Genomic DNA, 24,274 nt, shown 5'->3' with positions numbered 1-24,274 from the left:
GTTCTTGAGCAAAACATTTCATTTCACATTGCTCTGCAATCAGAATTATCTACTATTTCTAGAGACTCTTGGCCATTTCAGAACATCTATTTCCCATCTCCTCTTATTATCTATTGCTCCTGCACAACTACCACAAACACATTATACTTACCCTGTTAACCTTCCTGTAGTTCCATTCCACTTATTATGCGTCCCTAGTCTGCACTGAGTACACCATATGGAATTTTTACCTGCACCTTGTCTACAAAGAATCTAGGGTCATTTACCCAAATGGATTAGAGAGCTGTCTGTTTTCTTGTTAATTAGAACTCTGGTCTTTGCTAAGTTAACTTAAAGACTCTTAAATTGCAGGCTTTGTGTCCACACCTGGAATTTCATTTCTGAATCTACTACAGTTTCAACAATAAGGATGAAGTTATCAGCATAGAGGAGTTCTCATGAACAACCAGTCTTAAATTTTTCTGGAATTTTGCACCGGAGCCTTCGGTTGGTTGTCTCGTGGCACCAACACTGTTGCATTTTTACATGGAACCAGCATCAGCAGGGTCACAGAGTAATTTGTTAGACAAACACCCTACAACTACATTATATTTGCTCATCTAGGTAATAGAAGCTACTACTTCTACAGATACCCTTGACATTTGAGGAAGTCTATTTCTTGTACATTTTTAGTGTTTATTGTACTTGCACATTTGCCACACTCAAAGACCACTTTCCCAAACAAGGCCATCTCTTTGAAAGGATTTATAATTTGTTTGCTTTCCTACTTAGTCCAACTTTGGTCTTTCCAAACTTAAGTCTAAGGCATTTTGATTCCAGACATGTCCCCATCTGAAACCTATTATGTAACTTTAGTAAAGAATTATTTATAAGAACAAGATCACAGACCTAGAGGAGCTCCTAGAAGCACCTAGCCTTAAATTCATCTGTTATGACCTGAAGGACTATGACTAAATAAGAGGGAGCTGAGAAAATACCCTTGGTGACCTCCTACCTGAACATTAAATTTAGTTAAACACTCTTTGCTAACTTTCACCTTACTGACATTATCCCTGGACATGGCTTGTATGGTACTCATCTCTTCCCAGCTTCCACATTGACCACTAGATAAGGGATTGAGGAACCCTGTCAACAGCTTTTACCATGTTTACAAAAGCCAAGTACAGAGATTTATCTGTTGCTGAATTTTTCTCCAGTAGTTGCCTTACTAGGAAGATAGCATCAGAAGTGCTTCTTCCAGGCACAAAACCAAACTGCATCTCATGTAATTCAACTCCCTTCCTAATTACATGGGACGTGACCCTGACAAAAGCAGGATGGAGTTGAAAAGGATCACAATCTCCTTGGAAAGTGTTTATCCTCAGTTTTATTAAGATATTAAGATAATCTAGATGCTTGTAAACTTTAGTCTGCTAGTTTTAATATAAAAAACAATTCTTCAGAAAGTTAAGAGAAAACAGTCTGTTACAGGGCCCTAAACCATAGTTATACCACATGTTTGTTTGTGGTATCTTCCATTTCGTTATGGAGGTCATTTCTTATTTATATATTTGACAAATTTACTACATTCATGCATTTGAAAAAGCCATAAGTATTTAAAACTTAAGGAATAAATATACAGATTTGGCTGTGGAAACCATGCCAAATCAGCCACTCAGCCCTGATCAAAGTGACCAACCCATGCCAGCATGGACAACGAACATTAAATGATGATGATAAATTGGGGAAGTGATATTCAACAAAGAGCCATGTATAGGGTTGCCAGTAAGAGGAATTTCAATATAGAGATCCCTAAATCATGGGAAATCAAACGGGAATGGAAGCAAAGGATGAAGCTGGGAGAAAATTTTAGAATAAAAAACAAGCAAAAACTGAAAATTTTGGAGTCATAATGTCTTTTACATGAAACGCAGGAATATTAAAAAGAAAAAGAAGTTTACAATAGAACCCATACAAACTAGCTTTTTCCTTTCTCACCTGTCTGAAAGCATTTGTGTGCAGTTAATTTATTTATTAATTCAGTGAAAGATTTACCAGTGAAATGGCTTTTCTTTTGCATGAATAGGCTTGTGTGAAAACAAAGTACAATGGTCAGAAAATGATTTAATGCACATCACAGAGATATGGTTTCTCTCCTGCATCAATATGTTCGCACATAGGTTAACACTTTCATCAAATGGTTTGCCACAGATATCTCAATATGGTCTCTCTGCTGAATGAAGACATTTGTGCATTAAGTACTATTGTCAGTGAATGATTTGCCACAGATACCACAATGAAATGGCTTCTCACCCATATGAATACATTTGTGCGAAGTCAAGGCACAATGGTCATACTATGACTTAATAGACATCATTGTGATATTATGTCTCTCCTGTATGAATACGTTTGTGTGTAGTTAAGTTATTATTCTTAATGAAGGATTTACCACAGATATCACAGTGATATGGTCTCTCTCCTGAATGAAGACGCTTGTGTCTAGTTAAAGCACTACTGTCAGAGAATGATTTACCACAGCTATCACAGAGATATGGTTTCAATCCTGTATGAATAGATTTGTGTCTATTCAAAGTACCACTTTCATTAAATGACCTCCCACAGATACCACAGTGATATGGTGTCTCACCTGTATGAATACGTTTATGTCTAATTAAGTGACTGCTTACAGAGAAGGATTTACCACAGATATCACAGTGATATGGAGTCTCTCCTGTATGAACACGTTTGTGCATAATGAAGTTACTCGTATCACGGAATGATTTACCACAGACATCACAGTGATAAGGCTTCTCTCCTGAATGAGTACGTTTGTGTATAGATAATGTACTATTGTCAGTGAATGATTTACCACAGATATCACAGTGATATGGTTTCTCTCCTGAATGAAGACGTTTGTGTGTAGTTAAAGCACTACCAACAGTGAATGATTTATCACAGATATCACAATGGTATGGCTTCTCTCCTGTATGAATACGTCTGTGTATAGTTAAGTGACTATTTTGAGAGAATGTTTTACCACAGATATCACAATGATATGGTTTCTCCCCTGTATGAATGCGTATGTGTGAAGTTAAGTGACTACTGTAAGAGAATGATTTACCACAGATATCACAATGATATGGTTTCTCCCCTGTATGAATACGTTTGTGATAAGTCAAAGAACTACCAACAATGAATGATTTACCACAGATATCACAATGATATGGCTTCTCTCCTGTATGACTATGTTTGTGTGCAGTTAAGTTACTATTGTAAGAGAATGATTTGCCACATATATCACAATGATATGGGCTTTCTCCAGAATGAAGACGTTTGTGATAAGTCAAAGCACTACCAACAGTAAATGATTTACCACAGATATCACAATGATATGGTCTCTCTCCTGTATGAATACGTTTGTGATAAGTCAAAGAACTACCAACAATGAATGATTTACCACAGATATCACAATGATATGGTCTCTCTCCTGTATGAATACGTTTGTGGGCAGTTATCTCACTACTGTTAGTGAATAGTTTACCACAAATATCACAATGATATGGCTTCTCTCCTGTATGAATACGTATATGTGTGGTTAAGTGACTATTTCGAGAGAATGATTTACCACAAATATCACAATGGTATGGCTTTTCCCCTGTATGAATACGTTTGTGTATAATTACCTGATCACTCTTTGAGAATGATTTACCACAGATGTCACAGTGATATGGTCTTTCTCCAGTATGAATACGTTTATGTGTACTTAAGTGACTACTGTAAGAGAATGATTTCCCACAGATATCACAATGATATGGTTTTTCTCCTGTGTGAGTATATTTGTGAGAAATTAAGTTACTACTGCGAGAGAATGATTGACCACAGATATCACACTGATGTGGTCTCTCCCCTGTATGAACACGTTTGTGCAAACTTAAATAACTATTTCGAGAGAATGATTTACCACAGACATCACAATGATATGGCTTCTCTTCTGAGTGAATACGCTTATGCAAAGTTAATTTTTGACATTCAACGAATAATTTATCACAGATGTCACACTGATATAACTTTTTTCCTGTATGAATAGGTTTGTGTTCATTTAAGTGGCTATTTCGAGAGAATGATTTACCACAGATATCACACTGATATGGTTTCTCTGCTGTATGAATACCTTTGTGTCTAGTTAAGTCGCTCTTTTGAGAGAATGATTTTCCACAGACACCACAGTCATATGACAACTTTCGTCTCTCTTTTATCTTGTCTTCATGGGAAATCAATTCTTTAAGCTTTTCACTGTTTTCCATTATTATTCTTCTCAAATCACACTATAAATATACTTTCCTTGTTTTTCTTCTGATCGTTTGATCTTAGAAATACTTCCACTTCTGTATTTCTGTCCACTGCTTCCTTTCTCTAGTAACACTTATGTAGATGTATCAAAGTTTACTCAGCACACAAACTCATCTTCTAAGTACTCCAATCAGTGAAGTGCAAATATCTTGTAACAATATCAGATTAGAACAAATATTTCACAGAAACCACAGCATATTCATAGAAAGTGTTGTATATCTGCTTTGTATATCATTTTCTTTCCGTTTCAAAAGATGATAAATATTGAGAATGCATCGTCTGTTATGCCAATGTCATCTGATATTCTGAAATAATAAAGAAACAACAGTTTAGATATAGCAGCTGCTTTCAAAGTACAGATTCAACAGTGCAAAATTTAAAACATTTCTATAAAGATAAACCTTAGAAATAAACATTTACCTGAACAACCGTACTTTTTAATGTCTTAAAATTTACATCACAGAATCTCGTGTATAGCTTACATAATTGTAAACCACAGCTACACCTTTACATTGTATGATATATATATATATATATGTATATACCTACATTACCGCGCTCTCTCTTTTTCCCTGTCAGTCGCTCACACATTTACTCACTACAAAAAGTGAATAAAAGATTTCAGTTATCTCTCTCTTTCTCTTACATTCACACACACCAGCACCATTGCTCTCTGTCTCTTTACACACACTAACAAAACAACTTCACATATACACCACACTTTCTGTCTCGCACACATCAATTCTTTCCCATCACGTCGACTTCAAAAGATAACTTCCCTGATCCAATCGCTCTCTCTCTCTCTCTCTTTCGTGCCGATTTCAAAAGATCCCTTCCCCCCGCACAAAAAATATGTAAAAAATTTTTTTTAATTTTCAAGGAAAGCGACGATCTTGTTCAGAAACATAAACAAATGCACGTGCTTTATTTTGACATAAAAGGTACTTATATCGAATGTTTGCCCTGGTGGAGCTTTCGATATGAGGACCCATATCTGTAGTTATGCCTTGTTTTGATATTTTTATTATTATTACTTTTTTCGCTGTTAATATTCTTGTGAAATTACGACTGAAAAATCATTCTATCTCCCAAAATTGAAATCATATTATTTTGTGTTTTTACATTTATATTCCCCATCCCCGTCCCTGGTACTTTTTTTTCTCCTACAATATAGGGACCTCTCTCTACCTGACAATTTTCAATTTTCAGGAAATCAAACAAAAGATGGGCGGGGGGAGGGTATTTAAAATTGGATTCAGGCTTGCACCAGGGACAATTTGAAATCTATTTTCAGATTACCAGGGGATAACATTACACTGATATCTCTCATAACTGTCATGTCATTAAAAAAATATTCATTTAATTCATTCCAGAAAGGAAATTATGGAATAGATCTCAAAAGTAATTAGATTTTCAAAATAATTGTAATCTACGTTATTAAAATCTATGAGGAAACGGTGCAGAGTATAGAAGGTAGCTTCCCTAGCCAGAAATAACAGCCAAATCTCGCACAAACCATAATCAGCTCTAATCCACAACTAGAAATAGCAGCCAAATCTCACATAGACATCACTCATGCATGGATAGAAATGTTAGGGTTAAGGTTACTTTTTAGGGACCTCTATACTTAAGTAGTACCGAAATAGCAACCAAATCTTGCACAAATTATAGACATCTTCATTCATGAAAGATAGAAGAGAAACAAAGAATCGACGCGTCGAAAGCCGAACGTCTACAATAAGAAACACTGAATATTTTCAAAGCTTAATACTTACGAAAATGTTCATTAAAAAGCAGAGGTGTTAGAAGTATGAGTGTGGTGGTTGAGAACTATATTATAAATGTTCATTATAAGAAATATAAATGTATTAAATGTAGATGAAGAGTATTTCAAGCAACGACAACAACGGAAGTAGGAGACTACACGTTGATACGTGATATATCTATCACCTGACGCTGATTACCTCCCTTTATAAGTATTATATGGCAAACGAAGGTATTTGTGCGTGTGTGTGTGTAATGCAATAATAATCCTTTTTACTATAGGCACAAGGCCTAAAATTTTGGGAGAGGTGGCCAGTCGTTTACATCGACCTCAGTACGCAACTGGTACTTAGTTGATCGACCCGGAAAGAATGAAAGGCAAAGCCGACCTCGGCGAAATTTGAACTCAGAACGTAGCGACGGACAAACTGCCTCTAAAACAACAAAAAGAAAAGAAGTGTGTGTGCGTGCGTGTAGCTGTGAGGGATTTGCGTGTAAACAAGTCTAATAAAATGGAAAAAAGAAAAAAAAAGAGATCAACAATATGCAATCCTCAATAGGGAGGATATGTTCGAGGGCTGCTCATGGAAAAACCCCTTAAAAACCATGGGTGCCCTGATTTTTGGGGCTGGTGCTTTTTTCCGTTTCCTTTCCTCTTCCCAACTACAGGCTTTCGCTCGTACAATTCTCACCACTTTCATCCACGTTTCGGCCAACTAACTAGAAGACAGCACTTCCCTCTCTACTCCTATTTTCCTTTTCAAGTGAAACTTGAAGAAGTTCATCAGGGATTGGCCAAATAGAAAAGTGTTTGACTTCAAGCCCCTTCATTCTCGTCCACAACACAACTTCTTTTGCCATGGCCACCATATAAAAACAGCCTTTCCTTCCTGGCTCAAAACCACTACAAGTTGTGGCGACACGATTGTAAAGTGGGGGCTAGAGAGAGGTCATTTCTTATTTATATATTTGACAAATTTACTACATTCATGCATTTGAAAAAGCCATAAGTATTTAATAGTTTCTCTCCTGCATCAATATGTTTGCACATAGGTTAACACTTTCATTAAATGTTTTGCGACAAAGGCACAATGGTCATACTATGACTTAATAGACATCATTGTGATATTATGTCTCTCCTGTATGATTACGTTTGTGTGTAGTTAAGTTATTATTCTTAATGAAGGATTTACCAGATATCACAGTGATATAGTCTCTCTCCTGAATGAAGACGCTTGTGTCTAGTTAAAGCACTACTGTCAGAGAATGATTTACCACAGCTATCACAATGATATGGCTTCTCTCCTGTATGAATACGTTTGTGTCGTGTTAAAGCACTATTTTGAGAGAATGATTTATCACAGACATCACAATGATATGGTTTCTCTCCTGAATGGAGACGTTTGTGCATAGTAAGGTTACCACTTTCATTAAATGATTTCCCAGACATATCACAGTGATATGGAGTCTCTCCTGTATGAACACGTTTGTGCATAATGAAGTTACTCCTATCACGGAATGATTTACCACAGACATCACAGTGATAAGGCTTCTCTCCTGAATGGGTACGTTTGTGTATAGATAATGTACTATTGTCAGTGAATGATTTACCACAGATATCACAGTGATATGGTTTCTCTCCTGAATGAAGACGTTTGTGTGTAGTTAAAGCACTACCAACAGTGAATGATTTATCACAGATATCACAATGGTATGGCTTCTCTCCTGTATGAATACGTCTGTGTATAGTTAAGTGACTATTTTGAGAGAATGTTTTACCACAGATATCACAATGATATGGTTTCTCCCCTGTATGAATGCGTATGTGTGAAGTTAAGTGACTACTGTAAGAGAATGATTTACCACAGATATCACAATGATATGGCTTCACCTCTGTATAAATACACTTGTGTGCAGATGAAGCACTACTGTCAGAGCCTGATTTACCACAGATATCACAATGATATGGTTTCTCTCGTGTATGAATATGTTTGTGCTCTGTTAAGTGACTTTTGTAAGTGAATGGTTTAGCACAGACATCACAATCATATGACAACTTTCGTCTCCCTTTTATCATGTCTTCATGGGAAATCTGTTCTTTAAGCTTCTTACTCTTTTCCATTATTATTGCTTTCAAATCACAATGTACATATACTTCTCTTGTTTTTGTTCTTATCGTTTAATCTTATAAATACTTCCACTGTTGTCTTTCTGGCCACTGTTATCTTTCTCTAACAATAACATATTAGGACAAATATTTCACAGAAATCTACAAGATTTATAGAAACAGTGTTGTAAGTCAGTTTTGTATCTTATTTTCTTTTAGTCTTAAAAAATGATAAATATTGAGAATGTATCTTCTGTTAAGCAAATGTCATTTGATATTCTGAAATAATAAAGAAACAACAGTGTAAGAAAAAGAGGCTGCTTTAAAAACACAGATTCAATAGTGAAAAATTTCTATAGAGATAAACTTTAGAAATAAGCATTTACCCAAACAACTGAACTTTTATTATTAAAATTTACATCACAGAATCTTGTGTACAAGGATGTAAACATGATTATAGCAGTTTGACAAAAGAGATCATTAGCATAAGTGATGGGCTTTAAAAAAATACAGGGGTCAATTCACGTGACTAAAAATTCTTCAAAAATGGTTTTATTTCCCAAAACTGAAATTATTCTCTTTTGTGTTCTTTTTTTTTTTTGCTCCCCATCCCTGTTCTAGGTACTTTGATGTACAGACCTCTACCTTACAATTTTCTCAATGTTATAAACGTATATTACAAGTTGTAATTTCACGGAAATCAGAGAAATCGGGAGGTATAATTTGAAATCGGATTCAGGTTTGTCCCGGCAGCAATTTGGAATTTCTTTCCAGATTAACAGGGGATAACTTTACACCGATATCTCTCAATATTTTTATATCATTAAGAAATATTCATTCAATTAATTCAAAAGAAGAAATGATGGGATTGTCTTTAAAAGTAATTTAATTTCTCAAAATAATTGTAATCTACATCATTAAAATCTTTGAGGAAACAAAGTCGAGGTGTATAAGTTACCTATATACTAACCTAAGTTGTATTTTTTCACAATTTACCAAATAATCGTTATCAACAACATTTGAAAGGCTTTTATCGAAAATTTAATTAAAGAAAATCCATTTTTCACATAGTTGTGAGGAACAAATTGTTAGTGGGGCGGACGCACAAGCATTCCATAAATTATAATAAAGTATTGGTTTCTGAACATTTCAGTGTTTGGGGTTTATTTCAGGATATTTCTCAAACTAAAACACATAACAAAATGTCAATGTTTATTACATAACAAAATAACGGGGCAACGACGGAAAGTGTAGAAGGTAGCTTCCATAGCTAGAAACAGAAGCCAAATCTCGCACAAATAATAGACATTTCTCTTTTATAGCTAAAAATAGCAGCCGAATCCTGTAAAATTATGGACATTTCTCATTCATACCTAGAAATAACAGCCAAATCTCGCACAAAAATCTACAGAATAAAAAGGTTAAACATTTTCATCGTTTAATACTTACGGAAATGTTCTTCTTTATAAAAAGATAGAGTTGTTAGAAGTGTGTGTGGTGGTTGAGAAATATATTATAAATGTGTGTTATAAGTATTATAAATGTATTAAAAGTTGATAAAAAGAAATTCAAGCAACAAACATTTTCAATTTGATATCAGAAACGGCAAGTAGGATACTGCGCATGCGATACATACAATTTCCAGCATCCCCGCTTGTTACCTCCCTTTACAATCGTTATCTAGCAAGGGAAGGTATCTCTGTATTTACGATAGATTTAATGTGCGGATGAAAAGGACACAGAACGTGAACGTATATGTAATAATGTGTGTATATATATTATATATACATACGCAACTAAAAGTACAAACACTAACAAAAGGAGTCATTTATAACTACACCTATGTAAACAAATAAATATATAGACAGAGGTGGGTACCTTTAATTGAAAAGGAAATTTCGTTAATCCGTTAACCAAAAGGTTAACTACTTTAATCCGTTAATTCTTTGAAAATGTAACGGAATTTAACGTTAACTTGTATTGAAAAAAAGGCACAACTACATTTTAATACCCCACCGACTTTGTTGCCTCATAACTTCCAGAAAGAGGGATACTTTTTAATGAAACTTTCACCAAACGATCATTTTATTCTGTAGAATGAGTGTGTGTGAAGATTTGTTGGAAAACAAAATTTCCGAGGGGTTGGGGAGAGGAGTTTCGGAAAATTCAGAAAACCCGACATTTTGCTCCTCATACCTTTCTGGAAAATAGGTATTTTTTAATGAAATTTTATACAAATGGTGTAGATTACGATTACAAAGAAATTTGTTGACAAACTTTCTGGAAGGGGTGGGAGGGGAGTTCCGGGTCCGACGGCCCACATACGTGGGAATTTCTCCGTTTCGACGGGGACTTTTTCCAATGTTTTTCACCAAAATCTTCAGAATGATGGGAGGCATTTTTTCACGAGAAAAAAAAAAGGAAAAAATTTTGCAAATATATTTTTTTTACTCCCGCCACCCCCTCACCACCCCAGATTAATAGGAACACTAAAAATGTTTTTTTTTCTTACACCTAAAAACGATTTCGACTTTTTTTTTTTCACTACGCACTTAAAACCCGCGAGAGAAACATTTTCGGTTTAAAAACAAATTGTTAATAATTTCAGAGGAAAATGTATGATTCAAGGGAAATCTGGCTGTTGTTTCTAGCAGATCCCCAAAACTCCCTTTTGTTTCTTTCTCACTCACACATCTATTGATATCTTTCAATATTTTTCTCCCCATAAATAAATTTTATCAAAGTAACTCACTTGTAATCCTAACTAAGCGAGGTCATGTTATGTGTGTGTTAGAAAAAAAAACACCTAAAAACATTTTTAGTGTTCCTATTAATCTGTCAAATGTAATACTTATTCGTTCACGTTATTTTGAATTATTCAGGTTCAATATCGTCCACAAAATTTGCTAACATAAAATGGCTGCCTCTCTTACCTTTCCATCATTATATTATGATTGATTGCACTAGATAGTGGCTCACTAAATAAAATATGGAATGAATGCAATAAGCAGTGATGTGCATAAATACAAATTATGACAGGAATATAATATACATGGCAGTCCATGTCTTGCTGCCATAGAGCATAGCTGGCCATACACAGGCATTATATAATCTGCCTTTAACTCTGAGAGAGAGGCCTTTTGCTACCAAAAAAAGTAATAGCTCTCCAAACTTTGCCACGTTGGTTCTTATTGTAGGAACATTCTCTTCCATTTCCAACTTGGTTGCATAGGTAACACAAGCTACTACTTGTAAAGATACCCTAGACATTTGAGGAAGTCTACTTCCTGTACATTCTTAGTGTTTATTATACTTGCACATTTGCCACACTCAAAGACTACTTTTTCAATCAAGGCCATCTCCTTGAAGGGATTAGGAATTTGTCTGCTTTCCTACTTACTAGGACTTTGGTCTTTGCTAAATTAACTCCAAGGCATTTGGATTCCAGATGTTCTGTCTTCATTTCTAATCTATTCTCTAACTCAAACAAACAGTTAGCTATAAAAAAAGGTCACTGACATAGAGGAGCTCCCAAGGGCATCCGGCCTTAAATTTCTCTGTAATGACCTGAAAAACAAAGATAAATAAGAGATAAGGGAGTGAGGAACTCTGTCAAAAGCTTTCTCCAGGTTGACAAAAGCCAAGTACAGAGGTTTATCAGTCACTAAATTCTCCAGCAGTTGCCTTACTAGGAAGATAGCATTAGTAGTGCTTCTTCCAGGTACAAAACAAAACTGCATTGCCTCTAGGTCAACTCTCTTCCTAATTACATGGGATACGATACTGACAAAAGCAGGGTAGAGTTCAGAAGGATCTCAATCTTCTTGGAAAACTGTTTTCATCAATTTTATTAAGATAATTGTAAGCTAGACCCTTGAAAACTTAAATCTGCTAAGTTTAATTTAAAAAACAATTCTTCAGAAAGTTAAGAGAAAACAGTCCGTTGTGGGGCCCTAAACCATAGTTGTGTTCCATGCTTTTGTGGTGTCTTCCATTTTGTACTGGAGGTCATTGTTTATTTATATATTTGACAATTTTGCTGCATTTCTGTGTTTAAGAAACCCCTAATACACGTAGCTGTTAACACATTTAAGAAGTATTTGAAATTTAATAATGAATAAATATACAGTAAATTAGGGAAGTGATATTCAACAAAGAGCCAGGTGTAGGGTTGCTAGGAGGAATTTCAATATAAAGGTTCCTACATCATGGGAAATGAAACAGAAATAGAAGCAACTGATGGAGCTGAGAAAAAATTTGAAAAGAAAGGAAGGAAAAAAAGCTGAGATCTTTGGAGAAACATTATTTTCTGTGTTGTGATGTCCATTACATGAAACAGGAACATTAAAAAGAAAAAGTAAGTTAACAAAAGAACCTATATAACCTAGCCTTTTCCTTTCTCCCCTGTATGAATACATTTGTGTGCAGTTAATTTACTATTTTCAGCAAATGATTTATCAGTGAAATGGCTTCACCTTTGTATGAATTCATTTGTGTGAAGTCAAGGCATGATGGTCAATGATTTAGTAGGCATCACTTTGATATGGAATCTCTCCTGTATGAATATGTTTGTGTTTAGTTAAGTTACTATTTTGAGAGAATGATTTGCCACAGATATCACAATGATATGGTTTCTCTCCTGAATGAAGACGCACATGTCTAGTTAAATGACTACGATCAGAGAATGAATTACCACAGACATTGCAACAATATGGCTTCTCTCCAGTATGAATACGTTTATGTCTAATTAAGCTATCATTTTTAGTGAAGGATTTACCACAGATATCACAGTCATATAGTGTCTCTCCAGAATGAAGACGTTTGTGTGCAGTTATCTCACTACTCTTAGAGAATGATTTCCCACAAATATCACAATGATATATCTTCTCTCTTGCATGAATATATTTGTGTGCAGTTAAGTTACTACTGTCAGAAAATGATTTACCACAAATATCGCAGTGATATGGTCTCTCTCCTGAATGAATACGTTTGTGTCTAGTTAAAGTACTTCCAACAGTGAACGATTTACCACAGATATCACAATGATATGGCTTCTCTCCTGTATGAATACGCGTGTGTAAAGATAAGTGACTATAGCCAGAGAATGATTTACCACAGATATCACAATGATATGGTTTCTCTCCTGAATGAAGACGTTTGTGTTGAGTTAAAGCACAACCAACAGTGAATGATTTGTCACAGATATCACAATGATATGGCTTTTCTCCTGTATGAAGACGTTTGTGTTTAGTTAAAGTACTACTAACAGTGAATGATTTACCACAGATATCACAATGATATGGTCTTTCTCCTGTATGAATATGTATGTGTGAAGTTAAGCTACTACTGTCAGAGACTGATTTACCACAAATATCACAATGGTATGGTTTCTCTCCTGTGTGTATACGTTTGTGTGCAGTTAAGCTACTACTATCAGCAAGTGATTTACCACATATATCACAATGATATGGTTTCTCTCCTGAATGAAGACGTTTGTGTTGAGTTAAAGCACTACCATCAATGAAGGATTTACCACAGATATCACAATGATATGGTCTCTCTCCTGTATGAACACGTTTGTGCACAACTAAGTGACTTTTTCGAGAGAATGATTTACCACAGATATCACAATGATATGGTTTTTCTCCTGTATGAATACGTTTGTGTTCTGTTAAGTGACTATTGTGAGTGAATAATTTACCACAGACATCACATTCATATGACAATTTACGTCTCTCTTTTATCATGTCTTCATGGGAAATCAATTCTTTAAGCTTCTCATTCTTTTCCATTATTAATGTTCTCAAATCACAATATATAAATACTTTCCTTGTTTTTGTACCTATCATATAATCTTATAAATACTTCCACTGCTGTATTTCTGTCCGATAATGATGATGAGGATAATGATGTTACCTTTCTCTAGCAACACTTATGTAAATTCATCTTCTCGACACTTCAGTCAGAGATGTACAGAAAGTTTTCAATAATATCAGATAAGAACTTCTACCATAGATTTCTAGTAACAGTTTTAAACATGTGCCATGTATAGCATATTCATTTGGTCTTTAAATAAAGTTAAATATTCAGTATGTTTCTTCTGTTATGCCAATGTCATATGATATCCTGAAATAAAGAAAGAAACATCGGTTTAAGATATAGAGGCTACTTTAAGAATATAAATTCAACAGTGGATAATTTACATTACTATAGAGATAACCTTTAGAAACAAACATTTACCTGAACGACTAAACTTTTTAATGTATTAAAATTTACATCACAAAATTTTCTGTGTAGCTTACATCTTTGTAAAACACAGTTATGCCTTCACATTGTGTAATATTATTTAGATTAAACTACAAAATGGATGTCAATAATATTATTTTCTCTCCTGAAATATAATTTGGTATTGTTGTCTAGCCCTGAAGAAACTCCGGGTAAAATTATGATTAAAGACATTCCATCCATGAACATCCTTTCCTCTGTAGTATTGTATCTCTAGGCCTACATCATCCAATACAGTCTTCAATATTTATGACCAAAAAGTGATATTTAAGGGAGATGTGCTGTTATTTCTAGTAGGTCGTGTGACCACATACAGAACTATGAAGAAAAATGTTTTTTTACCAGGTCCAACAATTTTATTACAATTAAAAAAGAAGAATAAACATTGATGAATGAAGAAAGGAAACTGAATGAGGAAAAAAAAAATTACAACTGGCCTGGCAGTAGTTAAGAAGTTTCATTCCCAACCATGTGATTTCAGGTTCAGTACCAAAGTGCAAATATTTCTACCATAGCACCAGTGCAACCCAAACCATTTGAGTGGATTTGGAAGATGGAAACTGAAAGAAGATTGCCGTGAGTGTCTTCTTTTCACATCACACGATATATTTCAATGGACATTAACATGTTTGGAAATATTACTTTGCTAGGAAACAGGAAGTATTTGATCAGCCTGAGACCATAGTAGAGGACACTTGCCCAGGGTACCACACAATGGCATTAAATCCAGAACCATGTGGTTGGGAAGCAAATTTCTTACCACACAGTCATGCTTGTGCCTAATCTTCCGTGGAAATATGTTCAGACACGGGGAAATATTACTTTGCTTGGAAACAGGAAGGGTATCTGACCATAAAAATTCTCCTTCTATGAATTTTGTCTGCATGGAAACGGCAAATATGGAAAACTAGCTTTTCAAATCATAATAATTACTTAATTAGATTTCATTTATGCAGGGATTTTTCTTAGCAGGGACTTCTTATACAGAACATCATCCTCGTTTAACTATCCAACTTTCTATGTTTGCATGGATCAGCCCCACTGCATGTCACCCTGGGCAAGTGTCTTGTACAATAACCTCAGGCCGACCAAAGCCTTGTGAGTGGATGTGGTGGGCAGAAGCTGAAAGAAGCCCATCTTATATATATATATATATATATATATATATATATATATATATATATATATATATGTATATATTTGTGTGTCTGTGTTTATCCCCCAACCATTGCTTCACAACTGATATTGGTGTTTACGAAGCCCATCTTATATATATATATATATATATATACATATATATATATATATATATATATATATATATATATATATATATATCATCATGGCTGAATTGAATATTCTTGTCTCTTTTATATCCATTTTTCAGAAAGTTATGAGGAAATGAATTTCTAGTGGGGTGGGCATATATCGGTAGCTATACCAATAAACAAGCATTCGATAAATTACAATAAAGTATTGGTTTCTGAACATTTCAGTGATTGGAGTGTATTTGAGAATATTTCTCAAACAGACAACAAACTAACGGGGCAACGGTGAAGTGTAGAAGGTAGCTTCTATAGCTAGAAATAGCAGCCAAATCTTGCACAAATCATAGACATCTTTCATCCATAGCTAGAAATGACAGCCAAATAGTGCATAAATAATGGACATCTCTCATTCATAAACCGAAAGCTTTCAATATTAAAAAAATTGAATAGTTTCATTGTTTAGTACTTACAGAAATGTTTCATTAAGGATAGTGTTGTTATAAATGCGAGCATTATGTATATTGAATGTATTAAAAGTGTGGTAATTAAGTAAGAGATATTTAATATCGTTTAAATGAATACGGAAGTACGTTTAATGCACATGCGCATGTTTTATACGTAGTGTTTACGGTAGCTATCATTTGTTACTTCCCTTTAATTTTCACAATTCTGCTGTCTCGCTGACCTTATAATTTACTGGGACGTGAACATACCAACACATTTTGTCAAATGTTGGTGGGGTGGAAATACATAGACATATAGATATACATATATAAATACACACACAGAGACATGTATATATATTATGGTAATCTTCCAGTTTCGGGAGGTAAAAAAAGTAAATAAAAATACAAGGGAAATAACTTAACGTCTTACTAGTATTATCCGTACTCTCTTCACCCCACCCGTTCGCGAGCGCGCATTTTTTTCTTTATATTCGTTCACAGCAAGTTGTTTTACACCTATTAGACATTTTTTTTTTTTTGAGCTCGGGTCAAACGCTTTAGTTTGACCATTATTTCCCTATACTGGAACGTTATCATAAGTTGTTGTGCAGCCAGTACTATGATATTCAATCGCGTGTGTGATTTATATATAAACAGGTAACTTCAATCACGTGTGTGATTTATTTATAAACAGCTAAAAAAAAAAACCACATTTCAGAGTAGTACGGATAGTAAGACGTTAAGTTATTTCCCTTGTATTTTTATTTACTTTTTTTACCTCCCGAAACTGGAAGATTACCTATATTATTTTTTAAAATTCCAGATTTTTGTCATGATGATGTGATCGAAGTATTCATCAATAAAACGCTGCCGAAACAGCAGTTGTGAATTTTTAAACACTTTTGTTTTTCCTTTATACCTGTACGTATATGTGTGTGTGGAGGCGCAATGTCCCAGTGGTTAGGGCAGCGGACTCGCGGTTTCTATTCCCAGACCGGGCGTTGTGAGTGTTTATTAAGCGAAAACACCTAAAGCTCCACGAGGCTCCGGTAGGGGATGGTGGCGAACCCTGCTGTACTCTTTCACCACAACTTTCTCTCACTCTTACTTCCGGTTTCTGTTGTGCCTGTATTTCAAAGGGCCAGCCTTGTCACACTGAATATCCCCGAGAACTACGTTAAGGGTACACGTGTCTGTGGAGTGCTCAGCCACTTGCACGTTAATTTCACGAGCAGGTTGTTCCGTTGATCGGATCAACTGGAACCCTCGACGTCGTAAGCGACGGAGTGCCAACAACAGATATATACATACGGCCTTGGCCAAAAGTATTAGGCCACCCCAATGTTTTGAAATTCTCAATGTTAATGAAACGCGTGCACATGGTAGATTATGGTATATTTCACAATATACATTAGTGTTAATATCTGGCTGATCCCCCCTTTAGCATCAATTACCGCTTTTATACTGTACTGGACATATGTAACCAATTATGAATAAGACCAACGTCTAAAATTAACTTATGTTTCCTTGATTATTTCAGGGTTTTATGCTAAAATACGTTGTAGATAGTTAATAAACAGTAAAGTGCTTAAAACAAGAGAGGTGAGCGAGGTCAAATCATAGCTCATCATGATGGCAAATTGCTCATCAGACGAAATGTTCTCGATGTGCGGTACATACGACTCTCAAGCGTTTCAGAGAGACAAAAGATGCGAAGGCACTAGAAAGAACAAGTATAAAAAAAGGTTACGTCACCTTGAGATGATAGATCTATCATCTGTCAGTCGCTCAGAAACAGGAGAAAACATCGTCAGAGCTCTGTGCAGACTTCAGCGAGGCAAATACTTCACAAATATCAGTCAGAACTGTTAGAAGGCTTGTAGAGTACGGTCTTAAAGGCTGTAAAGCCAGGAAGAAACCATGGGTTTCTGAAGTGAATATGGAAAAACGTCTTCAGTGGGCTAAAAACCACTCAAATTGGACCAGTGAGCAATGGTCGAAAGTCATATGGTCTGATGAAAGTAACTATAAGGTAAGATAGTACATGTATTCAATCAACAAATAAACTTAATGTAACTGGTTTGTTGCCCAAAATATATAAATTAAAAAGTATCCAACATAAAGGTAATATTATTTTTCATGTTTTTACATCTGGTGCAACTTTCATGCGTCGCAGAGTTGGGGAAGCATTTAAGGCTGAATGTCTGGTACCAACCGTAAAACGTGTGGGGGTGATTATTTCATGGTGTGGGCCTGCATGTATACCACAGGACTTGGAGAAATGTTTTTATGTCAGGGAAGGATGAATTCAGCTACTTATGTTTCTATGTTGTTGCATTAGGTACATCCTACAGAATTTCTGCTAACACCTTTTCTACTTATCATCTCTTGGAAGGAATTAGTAATTTGTCTGCTTTTCTACCTACTGGATTTTGGTAAATTCAGTTTAAGGCCATTTGAATACAAACCTTGTTTTCACATCTGAAATTTATTCTCTAATTCTTATAGCTGTATAAGAACAAGTTCATCATCAAATAGGAGCAACCAGTCTTAAATTCTTGTTATGGCCCAGAGGACAATGATAAATAAGTACAAGTTGAAGACCACTCCTTGGTTAACTTATCTGTACATTAAATTTTTTGCTGTACTCATTGCCAACATTAAGTTTAATGATAGCAACCCTGTACTAATTTCTGTGGCTCTCACCAACCACTCATATCCTGAGCTTCCACACTGACCACCAGATAAGGTAGTCAGGGACTGTCAAGCACATTCTCCATGTCAAAGAATACCTAGTACATAGGTTTATTTTTCAATGAATGCTTCTCTTTGGCACAAAGCAAAACTGCATCTCATCTAAGCTCTCTTCCTAATTAGTTGAGTTATAACCCTGAGAGTATCATGGTTGAGTTGAGAATGATTAGAATCTCCTTGAACATTTTTTCCTCAATTTCCATAAGATAATTATAACCTAGACTCTGCTAAGTTTAAATTACAGAACAATTCTTCAGAAAGTTGTGAGAGAAATAGTCAGTTGTGGGGCACTAAACTATATGCCCATTGTTCTTCCTCTGTGGTCTTTTCTGTTTTCTACTGCTGGTTGTTACTTTAGTACATATTTCACTTTACTGCATTCTTCTGTATGGAAAAGCAATAACTTCTGCTATTGCTAACATATTTAATGAGTGAAGCAATTAGAAATTAATAAACAATAAGTATGCAGTAAATTGTAGAAGTGATATTCAACAAAGAACCATGTTTAAGGTTGCTAGGAAGAGGGGTTTTAGTATAGAGATCCCTACATCATGGGAAAGAAAAACGGGCTTGGAAGTAGAGGAGAGTGATGGGTGAAAATGTAAAGAGAAAAAGACTGAAACTTTTGGAAATATTTTATTTTCAAAGTTGTAACATCCATCACATGAAACATGGGAATATTGAAAAGAAAACAAATGCTTACACTAAAACAAACTCCCCCTTTCCTATCTCTCCTGTATAAATATGTCTGGGTGCAGCTAATTTACTACTTTCTGTGATGATTTACCAGTGCAAGGACTTCTCTTTTGCATATGTTTGTGCAAAGTCAAAGTACTACCATCAAGAATGATTTAGTACCAACATCACAGTGAAATGGTCTCCCTCATGTGAATACGTTTGTGTCTAGTTAAAGAACAACTTACAGTGAATGATTTACCACAAATATCACAATGATATGGTGTCTCTCCTGTATGAATACGTTTGTGTATAGTTAAGTTACCATTTTGAGAGAATGATTTACCACAGATATCACAATAATATGGCCTCTCTCCTGAATGAAGACGTTTGTGTGTAGTTAAAGCACTATTTTCCATGAATGACTTACCACAAGTACCACAATGATATAGCTTCTCTCCTGTATGAATACGTTTGTGTTTAGTTAACTGATGCCTTTTATGGAATGATTTACCACAGATATCACAGTGATATGGCCTCTCACCTGTATGAATACGTTTGTGTGTAGTTAAGTAATATCTTTTCGGGAATGATTTACCACAGATATCACAGTGATACGGCATCTCTGCAGTGTGAATAAGTTTGTGTGTAGTTAAGTTGCTACTGTCAGAGAATGATTTACCACAGATATCACAATGATATGGTTTCTCTCCTGAATGAAGACGTTTGTGTGTTGTTAAAGCACTACTTTCACTGAATAATCTACCACAAGTATCACAATGATATGGCTTCTCTCCTGTATGAATACGTTTGTGCGGAGTTAAGTTACTACTCTTAGAGAATGATTTACCACAGATATCACAATGATATGGTTTCACTCCTGTATGAGTACGCTTGTGTTCAGTTAATCTACTACTTACAGTGAACGATTTACCACAGATATCACAGTGATACGGTTTCTCTCCAGAATGCAGACGTTTGTGTGCTGTTAAAGAACTACTTTCAGTGAATGACCTGCTACAGATATCACAGTGATATGGCTTCTCCCCTGTATGAATACGTTTGTGTGCAGCTAAAGTACTGCTTACAGTGTATGATTTACCACAAACATCACAATAAAATGGCTTCTCTCCTGAATGAACACATTTGTGTTTAGTTAAGTGACTACTTTGAGAGAATGATTTATTACAGATATCACAGTGATGGGGTGTCTTTCCCATATGAATATATTTGTGTCTAGTTAAGCTACTACTTTGAGAGAATGATTTATCACAGATATCACAGTGATGTGGCTTCTCTCCTGTATGAGTAAGTCTGTGTGAAGTTAATTTACAACTTTGAGAGAATGACTGACCACAGATATCACAGATGTATGGCTTCTCCCCTGTATGACTACGTATGTGAGTATTCAGGTTACTTTTTTGAGAAAAGGACTTATTACAGATGTCACAACAATATGGCATCTCTCCTGTATGAATACGTTTATGTCTGGTTATGTCAATACTGCGAGTGAAAGACTTACCACAGATATCACAGTGATATAGCTTTTCTCTTGTATGAATAAATTTGTGTTCAGTTAGGTTACTTTTTTGAGAGAAGGACTTTTTACAGACATCACAATTATATGACAAATTTTGTCTCTCTGTCATGTTTCCATGGGGATGGGAAATCAATTCTATAATTTTCTCACTCTTTTCCATGATGTTTCTTCTCAAATCACAATGTATATATATATTTTTTGTTTTTGTTCATATAGTTTATTCTTATAATAACTTCCAGTGCTTCATTTCTGTCCACTGTTACTTTTCTCTAACAACACTTATATGTAAATGTATCCAAATTTTACTCAGTACACAAACTCTTTGTAGACAGTCCAGTCAGTGATGTTCAGAATTTTTGCTAATAATCTCAGATCAGAGCAAATATTTCCTATAGTATCTACCATAGATTTAAAGAAATAGTTTTATATATTTGCTCTGTATAAAATTTTCTTTTAGTCTTTATAAGATGACAAATATTAAGAATGTATCTTCACTTATCCCAATGTCATTTGATATTCTGAAATAATAAAGAAACAACAGTGGAGATATAGAGGTTACTTAAAATATACAGATTCAACAATGGAAAATTTACATTTCAATAAACTGTAGAAATAAACATTTACCTGAACAATTGAACACTTTCATTAATTCAAATTTACATCACAGAATCTTGTGTATAGCTTATATATTTGTAAACCACAGCTACACCTTCACATTGTATAATATTATTTAGATTAAACCAGAAAATAGTGGACAATAACATTCTTCTCTCTCCTGAAATATAATGTGACATTGTTGTTTAGCTCCAAAGATGTCAAGGAAATCATCTGCACTCTGTGGCTAACAAAGGGTTTCCTAATCAATTTCAGGGTAGCTGAAGTCACCAGCAATGAAACCATAAGTACATGCCAATATAGAAAAATCTGTTCCGCTTCATAAAGTCTGATGTTATCATTCTGAAGAGATTTTAAATCTGATCCCAGCAGCACCGCCAACAAAGAATACTGCCCTTTCTCTTATCTACAATGGGTGTGAAGGATGATCTCTATAAAAGGCTGAAGTTCTTCATTCTTGGTTGAAAAGAGGTGCTCACAATTCAAGGATACCATTCTTCGCCCTATGAGATGACATCTGGTGTACCACAGGGACCCCTACCATTTGTTGCATATACTGAAGAGTGTCAGTGTTGAAATATGCAGATGACATCAAGCTGTACCTCGTGATAAAAAGAACAGATCCTATGCGCTACAAATCATTACTGCAATCAGACCTGGATACAATGCAGCAATGGATTACCAACTGGCAACTGAAGCTAGCTGCAGACAAGTGAATTTGGGGAAGAAAATCCCAGGTTTTACATACTCCCTCAACAACACCAATCTTAAGAAGTCTGTTAGTGAATGGGACCTAGGTATTACTGTGATTAGACAGGCTACATCTCTAAGACTATCCAGAAGGCTGAGGATGTCTTAGCATCACTCAGTTAAGACCTTTGTCAGCTGCTCTCCAGCTATCAATTTCAAGCTGTATATGATTATGGTACATCCAGCAGCATATCAATCTCCTCGAAACTGTTCAGAAACATGCAACTAAACGAATACCTGCTGTCAGGCACCTACCATACTCTGGACACATTAAAACTTCGACGTTTGGCAACTGACTTGGTAGACAAGCTTATACTCGTAGACAGGTTTACAAAATCAAAAACCAACAAAACACCCACGACTTTCGGGAACATTTTTTCATGCTTAGAATTGCTGAAGCTTGAAATAAACTACAAGGATCTGTTAGCTGTCAAGACACTATATCGCTCAAAATTCCATACGTCATGAAATTCGCCAACAGTATACCTGTTTCTCCCTTTTTTTTTTTTTTGCTTTTAGAGTTGCAGTGCGCCTGAGCACTCTATACAATTTCATTATATATTTCAGTGGTTGGAATGTATTTGAGAATATTTCTCAAACACGGCGACGATGGAGTGTAGAAGGTAGCTTCCATAGCTAGACATAGCAGCCAAATCTCACACAAATCATAGACATCTCTCATCCATTGCTAGAAATATCGGCGAAAGTAAAGAATACGCACACCCGGTGTTTAAGAATAGATTTAGGGTTAAGGTTACGCCGAAAACGGGTGGTGTGCGTATTCTTTACCTCCGCCGAAATAGCAACCAATTCACGCACAAATCATAGACAGCTAGAAATAGCAGCCAACTCTCGCACAAATAATAGACATCTATCACCCATAAAAGACAGAGAATCAATACGCCAAAAACTGAACGTCTACAATATTTAAGATAAAAGATTAAGTGTTTTCGTTGTTTAATACTTACGTGAATGCGTGATATGGACAGCGTTACTATAAAGAGCTTGAGTGTTGGTTGAGAAACGTATAAAAAGACGATGAAGAGAAATTCATACAACGGACATTTTTAATCCGATGTCAAGAGACAGAGGTACGTGTATTGCGCATGCGCATTTTTCATATCTGATACTAAGGCTTGTTATCTCCCTTTAGCTAGCATTCTATTGCAATTAAAGGTATTTCTATGTATTTATGCGTTCTGGGTAAGTGGCTTGTTCCTCCATAGCTTATCTGACAGTTTTAAAGACCAGATAAAAAAAAAAAAGTACCCAGACTTACATCTGCTATTTCAGTACAGCTTATCCCAAACGGGTAGCGCTTCTCGGTAGCACTGCTAGGCCAGGGATCTCTGGAAGTTGTCTATAGGCCCCGGCCCGAAAGTCGTCTTGAACAGGCGGGTCAGGTATTCCTCGTCGACGCCTAGGTTCACCCCGAGATCGTCGTCGTACCTCATCTCCACTAATCCGCTATAAAATAGAATGCGTTTGTTGCGATGCAGTCGCTCAAGGTCGACCCGGGACATCAGAGTTGCTGGAGAGCAACGCGACACTCGCGGTGTCATCCTCTCTTCTTCAGTCTCTTTTTGATCCACGATCACAGTTCGGTCATGGAGACGAGGTGCGGGAAAGCGCGCCTCACAAACGGTGACCACACCTGTTCACCGTCATCTACATACAGCCGGAGATGTCGCAGTCTCAGCGCGTGTTTGCGCATCATCAACCACAGCATGTCCAGCCCTCC

General features: G+C 35.6%; 3 protein-coding genes across 4 annotated transcripts; all 3 read right to left on the bottom strand.

The window, feature by feature from the left end:
* Window positions 1-1,878: 1,878 nt before the first annotated feature.
* LOC106867058 (uncharacterized) lies at window positions 1,879-9,788 on the bottom strand. Its single transcript, XM_089344616.1, has 3 exons — window positions 9,650-9,788; window positions 7,291-8,479; window positions 1,879-4,198 (listed from the first exon to the last, which is right to left on the bottom strand). Exons 2-3 carry the CDS (start codon window positions 8,213-8,215, stop codon window positions 2,364-2,366), a joined length of 2,760 nt encoding a protein of 919 aa, XP_089200742.1. The 5' UTR covers window positions 8,216-8,479; window positions 9,650-9,788; the 3' UTR covers window positions 1,879-2,363.
* On the bottom strand, window positions 4,279-16,623 carry LOC149130600 (uncharacterized). Of its 2 annotated transcripts, XM_089344475.1 has the most exons (3): window positions 16,224-16,623; window positions 12,676-14,326; window positions 4,279-4,634 (listed from the first exon to the last, which is right to left on the bottom strand). In XM_089344475.1, exon 2 carries the CDS (start codon window positions 14,047-14,049, stop codon window positions 12,724-12,726), a length of 1,326 nt encoding a protein of 441 aa, XP_089200601.1. In that variant the 5' UTR covers window positions 14,050-14,326; window positions 16,224-16,623; the 3' UTR covers window positions 4,279-4,634; window positions 12,676-12,723. The 2 variants fall into 2 exon arrangements, with proteins under 2 accessions (XP_089200601.1, XP_089200600.1); XM_089344474.1 differs by lacking the exon at window positions 4,279-4,634 and having other exon boundaries at window positions 8,582-14,326.
* Window positions 16,624-19,575: 2,952 nt separating this feature from the next.
* Window positions 19,576-24,270, bottom strand: LOC106873067 (uncharacterized). The gene is made up of 2 exons (XM_052977792.2): window positions 23,502-24,270; window positions 19,576-21,686 (listed from the first exon to the last, which is right to left on the bottom strand). Exon 2 carries the CDS (start codon window positions 21,326-21,328, stop codon window positions 19,817-19,819), a length of 1,512 nt encoding a protein of 503 aa, XP_052833752.1. The 5' UTR covers window positions 21,329-21,686; window positions 23,502-24,270; the 3' UTR covers window positions 19,576-19,816.
* Window positions 24,271-24,274: the final 4 nt, after the last annotated feature.

This window comes from Octopus bimaculoides, chromosome 28 (genome assembly GCF_046866305.1).
Source record: "Octopus bimaculoides isolate indiv1 chromosome 28, ASM4686630v1, whole genome shotgun sequence".
NCBI classification, from domain to species: domain Eukaryota; kingdom Metazoa; phylum Mollusca; class Cephalopoda; order Octopoda; family Octopodidae; genus Octopus; species Octopus bimaculoides.
The sequence above is the reverse complement of the archived record's forward strand: the minus strand, read 5'-3'. Positions and strand labels throughout refer to the sequence as shown.